This window comes from Phragmites australis, chromosome 11, assembly GCF_958298935.1.
Source record: "Phragmites australis chromosome 11, lpPhrAust1.1, whole genome shotgun sequence".
NCBI classification, from domain to species: domain Eukaryota; kingdom Viridiplantae; phylum Streptophyta; class Magnoliopsida; order Poales; family Poaceae; genus Phragmites; species Phragmites australis.
Genome location: NC_084931.1, coordinates 32,697,042 through 32,706,588, shown reverse-complemented (window position 1 = coordinate 32,706,588; position 9,547 = coordinate 32,697,042). Strand labels below are relative to the sequence as shown.

At 46.0% G+C, this 9,547-nt stretch overlaps 1 protein-coding gene across 2 annotated transcripts; it reads right to left on the bottom strand.

Moving 5' to 3' along the window:
• Positions 1-4,619: 4,619 nt before the first annotated feature.
• Positions 4,620-7,454, bottom strand: LOC133883951 (probable WRKY transcription factor 48). Of its 2 annotated transcripts, none has more exons than XM_062323358.1 (3): positions 6,731-7,454; positions 5,652-5,798; positions 4,620-5,568 (listed from the first exon to the last, which is right to left on the bottom strand). In XM_062323358.1, the coding sequence occupies exons 1-3, from the start codon at positions 7,216-7,218 to the stop codon at positions 4,950-4,952; spliced, it is 1,254 nt and encodes a 417-aa protein (XP_062179342.1). In that variant the 5' UTR covers positions 7,219-7,454; the 3' UTR covers positions 4,620-4,949. The 2 variants fall into 2 exon arrangements, with proteins under 2 accessions (XP_062179342.1, XP_062179343.1); XM_062323359.1 differs by having other exon boundaries at positions 4,620-5,517; positions 6,731-7,448.
• Between the last annotated feature and the right edge of the window lie 2,093 nt (positions 7,455-9,547).

The window sequence follows — 9,547 nt, the reverse complement described above, 5'->3', positions numbered from 1 at the left end:
ACACAATTCCTCTTGCTGTACTCGCGCGTCGCTGAACAGGAGCACTGCTCCTTACGAGCCGACGTGAGCGCGACGTAGCGGCACGGGAGAAGGCGGGAGGAGGATGCAGGGAGGCGTCGAAGGGCGCAAGAAGGGTAAGGGGTAGCTACAGGGGCAGGGAAGGCAAAGCGGCGCCGTGACAGAGGCGATACCCAGAGACGCCATGCACATCGTGAGTTCTCATTGCCGCCGGAGAAGTGGCAACAATGAAAGACCAAAGCGGATAGGCAGGGTAGAAGAGACCTGACCTTTTTATTTTTATATTTTTAAATTAAAAATTGTAAATATATATAATCGTTTTGAAAATTTTCAACTCTATAAAATTTCACTGTACTAATTTCCTCAAAATTCGAAATATTATTGAAATATATTTTTATTTGTTGGATTAAAAAATAAAAATTCTGTGCTGCAGCATTAGATGGTTTTAGCATGAGGCCCACGGGCCGCTGCAAGCCTGGGACGTGTGATTGGGCTGTCTGCTACGTCCGAATGGGCTGTTTTTAAGGAAATGGGCTGCACTTTCTTACAACGTTTTCGTCACAATCCTTTAGTCCCAGCCCAAATTTGATTCTATTTCCAAATATATATGTCTTTTTAGAGAACCTGCGCGTAGCTGAAGGATAGGAACGACGTTGCTCGCCCCATCCACCGGAGTTCCGTTGCTCGCCCCATCCACCGGATTTATTCTCTAGCAGAGTACATGCGCACCTTTAGTAGTAATACGTATTCTAGTGCACTGGAGGTCATGAGCCTCACAATCCCTTCCTAATGTGTATATAGACACGTGTATATATATATATATATATATATATATATATAAATGATGTATGATGTGAGTATGGAGTATGTGAATAGTATGTATCCTAGTTACCTTCTTAAAAAGAGAAGTTCTTTTAGATAATAAAAAAAAAATCCTTGCCTCGGACTCCACGGGAGCTAGTAGCCTTTACTTAGGTGTGTTTGGTAGAGATACGTGAGAAATTATCTAAATAATATTCTAATAATTATTGAGTAGATCATTTACATGATCACAATCATAATAATTAGCCAGCAGTTTTGATATGTGTTTTGTGCTAAGATCGGAATACGCCATCACAACCCAACTTAATAAAGAGCGAGTAATGAAATTATATTACAAGCTTTTAGAGAATTATTATTTACAACAATTTATAACACACGAACACTAAGAGGATAAAAGAACAGTCTCATCTCCTAACCACCTAGAGGTAATACGCAACGAAAAATAAAATCTATAAACAATAAAAGATGGGTGGAGCTATTTGTCCTGAGGTATCATCCAAAAACTCATCACTCGAGTAGTTTGTACTACTCTGCCCGTTACCTACATCGACAGATGTGAAATAACCGAACAACAACTACTCACCTGTAAAAGCAGCGTGAGTACTAAAGTGCTCCAAAGACTTAATACATAACAAATACATATAATAATATGACTCCAAAAATTATGTATTTGGATGAATTAGTAAGAAGTTAGCCACAAGATTTAGCATATTGATATGCAAAAGTAATTTTGACATTAAAATGTGAGTATCTACACTTAACCATACATATCCTTTTATACTGAGATCCATAACATAAACATATATATAACATAACCATCTTATCTCATCAATAGTCATCACCGATCATTTCCTAACATATCATATCATGCCACACCAGTACTTGCGCCTGCTGCAAACGAATAAAAATATGTTCATAATCGAGAGCGTAGCAATTCGAATTGTTCTTACACCCTATATAGGTATATCTTTACTCACATGACTCAATGAACATTTGAAGTATTAAGTCAACTTGCGTGACCTGACAGATCCACATAAAGGGGTATTTGCGTCAAATTTTTCTAAATAAACTCTGATCAATTGGGACGTGCCTCTAGGAGTGATAAGTCATCATCTAGAACTACTGATATTTTTCGGAGATCTATTAAATTTGTGAACCTGCCTCTAGCCCCGCATTTGCAGGAATTCAGTACGCGTGCTACTGAAATAGTACATGTCCAGTGATAGCCCAATTGAAACAGTAAGCAATAGTAATACCTGATCGAGAATATGATGACCTGAAAGGCCGGTTAAGGTCCAGGGTGTCTGGATCTCTTCGTCCTAGCTTAGTGGATGCGTAGGATTATAAAAAAGTCACATTTAATTGTTTGTATCTATTATTATGATTTAAATTGATGGGTATAAATATATAGTTTTATTTTAGCTATTTGAGTTTTACTGTACAGTCTAACCTAATGATTGTAGGCTCCATAACCATTCTGAAATGAGACTTGTCAATATTATAAAATTATTTTTACATGAGTAAAAAATCATAATATTAAATATTAAATCTACTTATACAGTTTTAGATTCAATCAACTAAACATATCCAGATAGATACAACTAAAAAAAATATTTTTTTTAACAAATATAACTCCGTTCAATCTACTCCACCTAAACTAATTATAGGATACAATCCTGCGGAACCGAACACAACCCTTATTACTTTTGGACCAGCAATTTTGTCGACCCCAATCAGCTATGCTCCATCGGTGCGCGAGGGACAAGCTGCAGCTCCTTTGTCGCTGTCCCTCCCCAGCTTATCCCACCAAATCTAGCCTTCGCATTCATTGCCATTACCCGGATGGATCCCCCGCTGCAAATACGAAAGCTCGATCGGTCGGTCCATTTCGAATGCCGTAGCTGACGCTGGCGCAAGCCCAATCGAGCAACTGTGCCCGTCGCTCGACACCTCCCTTTCGGAGCAGCGCACAGAGAGGCTTCGCCTGCCGCCTGCCGCGCGCGATAGATCGCCCTGTCGCGCGTCGTCGTTGCGACGCAGCCGTCGCACGGCCGCGCGCAATTAACGCTTCGGCGCGCGCGTGCACTTTGAGTCTCCGCGAAGGCGCAGGCAATAGCTTAGCTCGCGCCACCGGCCATGGCCGGCCGTTGATCGATCCACGCGATGCACGGCGTCGCTGTCTCGGATCGATCGGTGGCTTGCAAAGACAGTTTCCTCCCGGCCAGCTCTCCGGCACCAGCATTAATGAAACCCGGCCGAAAAACGCCGTACCGTGCGTGCATGTGCGACCGTTGCGAACTTGCGATTCGCTGGCGCGCCGGATCAGCGCTTAATTCGCTTTCGACAAGATGATCGCTGTCCAGTATCTGACTGGGTTAGAGCCTAGCCTGTTGCAACGCATAAAATTTATAGAGACCGGAAAAAAAGAACTTGCACTTCAATTCTTGGAAAAATTCTCACGCTACAAATGGGATCTTAATAAAAGTGCACTGCTTTACACTGAAGCTAATGCGGCCATTAGGCGTTAGAATTTCGTTAAAATTTTAGGAATTTCAAAGGAGAATGGAATATCTAATTTTGAAATTTTCTTTCACCAACATATGGATCTCACGAAATTTTACAAACTTTGATCTTTACTCCCATGAAAAAAAAATTATAAAACAAAATTAAAATCTATGGCAACGACTGAGGCGTGCCCTTCCGGTGACGTAAATTTCGTGGCGATGGGGTTTGACGGCGGCGGTGCGAGCCATGGCGCCGCCGTGCGCGGCAAGGTTGACCGCTGGCTCGTTGGTTCCGATCGCCGTCGTAACATTAACAAGCGCGTACATACCCAGGTCGATCATTTGACCAGGTTAATCCCACGGGCTTGCCCAATCAATACTAAGCTTACGGCCACCGCTGGTTTCACCGGCGGTAGCCAAATTGGGTGGAGAGAGTAAACGCACGCACGCAGGCACGTATAGCTAGGCCGCCTCGCTCGGTCGTCGCTGTTACGTTGTCACGTCTTCGATCGGAGCTGACTTTCCTTTGGTTCAAAGGTATCCGGCTTCTGCTGACGACGATTAATGGTCGGTGCAACCGCTGCTAGCTGCCTTAATTAATCACGTACGTGTTGAGCTCGTCTCCGTTTGTGTTGACGTTGATGACTTAAATGCATTCTAAAACATGGAAAAATCCATAAATATCCCATAAGACATAGGAGTTTTCTGAAATACGGATCGCAGAGATTGCCCTACACGAGAGAGAGAGAGAGAGAGAGAGAGAGAGAGAGAGAGAGAGAGAGAGAGAGAGAGAGAGAGGCCATGTCATGTCTAATATATTGGCTGGTTCAATTACCTATATTTCATGTCACATATACGGTGTACTGACTTCGTATAGTCAAAGAGATAGAGCAACTTTGTTTCAGAAATTCAGTCAGGTGCCCGTGTGTGTAGTCTATGGCATGATATCGACATAGCATTCAAATCATGCATGCCAGCAGTAGATCAAGCTTTTAACAACCATACCACATAGATAGAGAGAGGTTCATAGATAGCTGTACAGATTAGATCAGGCCGGAAGTACTAATACGAGCTAGCCTGAAGTTTCAGCGCTTGTGCGATGTGCTTCCGCAAGAGCAGACTCTTGTAAAATTAAAGACCAACCACAATAACATGCATGCTCCGTCATGCAAGTTAAGTTCGTTTGCCGCATGTAGCACATGATCTTATCATCAAGACAATAATGAGCACGACAGCTTGCAAGAAGTAGCACTCTTCTTTAATTTGTACCCTGAGTAATCAAATATCTTAAAATTTGTACTTGATATTTGAAGTCAAGCAAATGGAATCATAAAATTACCACACAGCTCATCAGTACAGTACTGCATGCATGCCCATAGTGCAATAATGCTGCTTGAGCTCATCAGAATTAGGTGCATGTACAACAAACTTCTAGTACTAACGTACTACTGATGCTACTACTAGCTAGCTAAGTTCATATCATCGCTGAATGACGCAGAAACCATAAAGTTAACAAGAGCCAAATTAATCTCTATCAGGCTAGCTAGCTCTCAATCATCATCATCATCATCCATCGATCGTTTCAAAAAAACAATATCTCAATCATCAAGGGTGGCGGTTGTTGTCGACGTCGTTGTTGTGAACGAAGGATGGCAGCATGTCCTGCAGGAGTCCAGCATAGTCCTGCGCCATGAAGTGCTGCATCCGGAGTGGAGCACTAGTAGTAGCCACCGTAGCAGTGGCAGTAACAGCCGTACCGACAATGGCAGACAGGCCATGCTGGTCAGGCAGCGCATGGCTCGACACGGCGGCGTTCACCTGGTACGCGTGCACTCCGGTGGCGACGCCCGCGCCACTCACCAGCTTCTGCATGGCGTGACGGTGGCCCTGCTGCGGCTGCAGGAGGCCGATCGAGTCGAAGGCAGTGGCGCCGGGCTGGAAGGCGAAGCCAGGGCCGCGAATTGGCTGAGGCGGCGGCGGCGGCATCCGGAAGTGCGTGTGGTGGAGGTTCGCGTGGTGCGCGGCGAGGAGGTGCGTGCTCCCGCGCAGCGTGACCGGGATGGGGTGCGTGTGCTTGCCCTCGTACGTGGTGACCACGACCGCCGCGTCCTGGTACGACCGCTCCACCCGCTTCTTCACCTGGCACTTCTGCGTCGTGCACCGGTAGTAGCTCCTGTATTGTTGTGATTGCATTGCATCAATCACCACGATCCTCGTGAGAACCCTAATTCGTTGATGCGTGACGTACATGGTGAAATGGGACTACCTGATTAAGCAAATTAAGAAATACTACATAAATATACGTACCTTGGAAATGGGCTGTTCTTGACGGCTTTCTGGCCGTACTTGCGCCACCGGTAGCCGTCCTCGAGGTGGTCGACCTCGCTCTTTGTCATGAACGCGAACCGCGGCTGTCGCGGCCGCTTCTCGCCCTTGCCCTTGCCCTTGGCCGCCCTGCGCAGATCACACATGCCAACTTGATCAATCCATGCAGGAAGTGGGAAATGATCGGTCTCACATGGCGGTAGCTAGTAGCAACCAGCAAGATCTGAAAGTTTTGGTGTGCTAGATACTGCGTTCATACTAGTACAAACTACAAAGACGATTAGTTAGTCCATTCAAACATGCATGGCTGTAAACGCGTAGGTACGTATGTACGGTCCGGCACACATACATGGCTTTAGGTTCACACCGTACAACCTGTTCTTTTTTCTTGCTGGATTTGGAGATCCATCATGGTCACAGGTTCTCAACAAAAAAGGAAGTTGTAAAGTAATTTTCGATGAAATTTAAGGATCAATTGAGCTAGCTACTTATTAATTGATAGATCAAAAGTCGTCTGCTGATCTTACATCCATCCGGGGAGTGGTTACTAATCAAGAAAACTCCAGGCAGTAGGTGCAGGCAAATTGGAGGTAGATTTCTAGACAAGGAAGCAAAGCAAACCTATCGAAGCAAAAAGGTGTGAGGAACAAACATCGAACAACTTTTTAAAAACCCTAAAGACGATCAAGTTCTTCTTATTTTTTGGATTTTCTTTTCTTAGGCATGCAGCATGCTGATGAGAAACCCTAGAAGAGTTCACATCATGGCCAAACCAAAGATGGAAACGAAAAGGAACAATACTAGTTATGTGGAAGAAATATATATTCACTAATGTAATGAGCAAGCAAGACACAGAGAAATCTGCTAGTACAGATCGATAAACCTGCTCCGGATCTTGATTCATGTTCTAATGATCAACAAACTCGCTAAACTTTTTCAGAGATGAAGCATCAAAGACTTGGCAAATCAAACACCTATAAGGCTATAGCTGATCTAACTCCAAGATCAAGAAGAAACAAATTTTCTGAAGAAATGATCGAAATCTGATCAGATCAACTCACCCTTTCTTGCTCTTGTCCTCTCCTTCCCCATCCCCCTTGGCCGCAGCCGATCCATCTTTGCTCTCCTCCATCTCCCCCTCCTCCTTCTTGCACTTCCCGGCCGCCGACTCCTCGCCCGCTCCGGCGCAGGTGCCACAGGCCTCGCTCGACGTCGATGACATCGACATGCTGTTCGGCGTCAGCGGCGCCGTCGATGTGCCACCCCCGCTGCCGGGCATCCCGCCGCCGGAAGCAGCGCCAGTGTCCACGACCAGCTCCCTCTTCACCTCCTCCACGGCCGGCATGTCGAACTCCCCGGCGAACGCGTCGTAGTCCAGCGGCGTCGACGCACTCGCCTGCAGGTAGTCCGTGAACAACCACGGCTGCTGCATCGGCGTCGCCGCGTCGAGCCGCTGCGCGAACAGCGACGCCAGCTCGTCGTGGAACTGGAAGTCGCCGGAGAGGTGGTGCTGGTGGCCGCCGCCGTGGTCATACCTCGCGCCCGACATGGATGAATCGGCAGGAGGTGCACGCTGCCTTAGATCAAGCCTCCAAGGTTGCAGCCTAGCTTGGCGTGTGCTCTCTTCACATATAGATTGTTCTAGCGAGCTCCTAGCAGTATGGTGCAGAGAGAGAGAGAGAGAGAGAGAGAGAGAGAGAGGTGTAAGCAAGGGAGCTGAGCTAAGGTAGAGAGTGTGATCATGGGAGGGCGGGCTAATAAGGGCTTGGTTTGGAACGAGTAGTTAATCGTGGGCTTGCCTTAAAGTTAATGAATTGATTTGATTTGCTTTGTCAATCACTTAACTTTCTTTAAGTTCTAGTAACATCAGACTTCAGCAATTCTCCAGTGCATGCACTAGTCGCTGCCAATTCTTTTATACTGTTAGACTTCACCGTTTTTCTTATCAAATGTAACAGAAGGAACACGTCAAATGTTCTGTCATTGGCGGATCAAATTTCGTGCACTTTCTAGGCTTCATTTGGAACATAGGATTTGTCGCGAATGAATTTCGACAAAATTTTTTTTGATCCTGTTCATTCCAGAATCCAGTAAGAATTGGGAAATACATCTCCGTGTCCATATGTGCACACATGCATAATCTCATCCCTTCATTTTTCTACATGAGATACATCCACTATTTCTCTTACATACCTCATGGTTTTTTCAATTACCTCTTCAATATGAATCACGATGCAAATCGACGATCGTGATAAGCCTTACGTGCACATTTACGTGTGAAAATTTTCATTTCACCGTAAGAATTATCTGTCCCTTTTTGTTTACTGGTTGCCAATTGTGGATCTCTTTGTTTCCGAAAAGGTTTGTCTGTTTCTAAAAAGTCATTACCAACAATGAAGGAACGGAGTAGTTGGTTAGCAGTGGTCCAAGGGCATATACGGCATCTGGTGAGTCAGCATAGGCATCAGGTGTAGCCGGTCACGTAGGTTAAACGTTCAAACACATCCTTCACCGACACGTGTCCGTGGAGATTTGACCTGTCCCACTTCTTTGATCAAGCCTCTGGTCCCCGACCAGGAGTGCCCCTTGGTTGATGCACGTATGACGTTGCAGGTGCCTACCCTAACCGCCCACCGTCCGATGCCGATCCGAGAGTTCAAATCCGGCGGTGTTGCATAGCAGCGTGCCCAATAAAAACTGAAGAGCTCCGGCTCCAAATATTCTTATAATAGAAATTCATGGATCAAGAGCGAGTATGTTTATATAAATCATATTATTTTCATTCTAAACTAAAAATAAAATTTTAAACTATTTTACATTAAACTGCAAATACCAGCCCTATAATGAAACTAGGAGTGGGAGCCCTGCCGAGGTGGCAAAACGCGCAAACCGGCCGCTGGCAAGTGGACCATGCCATCGCTACGAGCCTTTCAACCAAGACGGTGCGAGGCGACCAACAGCGGCGAGAGATACCTAGTCTGAGGTTCTGAGCTCTGAAAGCGAGCGACGCTGCGGGCGGTGAGCCCGTGTTCGGGACAGGCCACGAGGTTGGTCGCGGCGGGGCCGACCGCGGACTGCGGCGGGGCCGACCGCGGACTGCGTCGGGCAAGCGGCGGCGGTCGATCAGACGATCGGCACACCGGAGAAAGCAACGCGACCTGGGGCGTTCAGAGTTCAGAGTGCCAGCTCTGGTCTCGTGTGCGTTTCTCTTGATTTGAGGCGAGAGCTGGCTGTTTTTGCGCGACTTTTCTGCTGCTTTCTTCTGCGCTACCTAAAAATGTTAGATTTGGCACGATCGATCGCGCGGCCGGCCGACCGGGTTCCGTTCTGCTCTCACTGAGACTGAGCCGCTCGATGCGTGGCGTGGTGTTGGACTGCTCACGCAGCATTTTCCTTCAGATTTCGACGACCCGGGTAGCTATGTGCGCCTGGAAAATCTGTATGCTCGGATCGGTCGCGGTCGTAGCAGTTTAGATGGCTTACAGGTTTCTTCATGCTGCAGAAACTCCATGACGTCTCACGGCTTATTGGTTAGTATTATAGTTATGTTGAATGTATTGGAGTTCACATTATGATTCGACGCGCGCCTTCAGTTAAGCAAGATCACTCTGTCACGGATGATCAGCATGACATCGTTTAAATATCGTTTAATTATTCGTAATCGCGTTGAGTTGCATCGACTAAACCAATTTTTGTGATGCAGCTATAGCGTTGTTCGTGCTTAGAATAGCATATCACTCGACAACCAGCAATTATTGACGTTTGAAGATTGCAGGAACTTGCTATATATAACTCCAATAGTTGGATCATCTACGTATAAAAGTCCTATTTGTTTATGTTAAAGATTATAAAAAACAGTTTGTAAATTGTGAAATGTG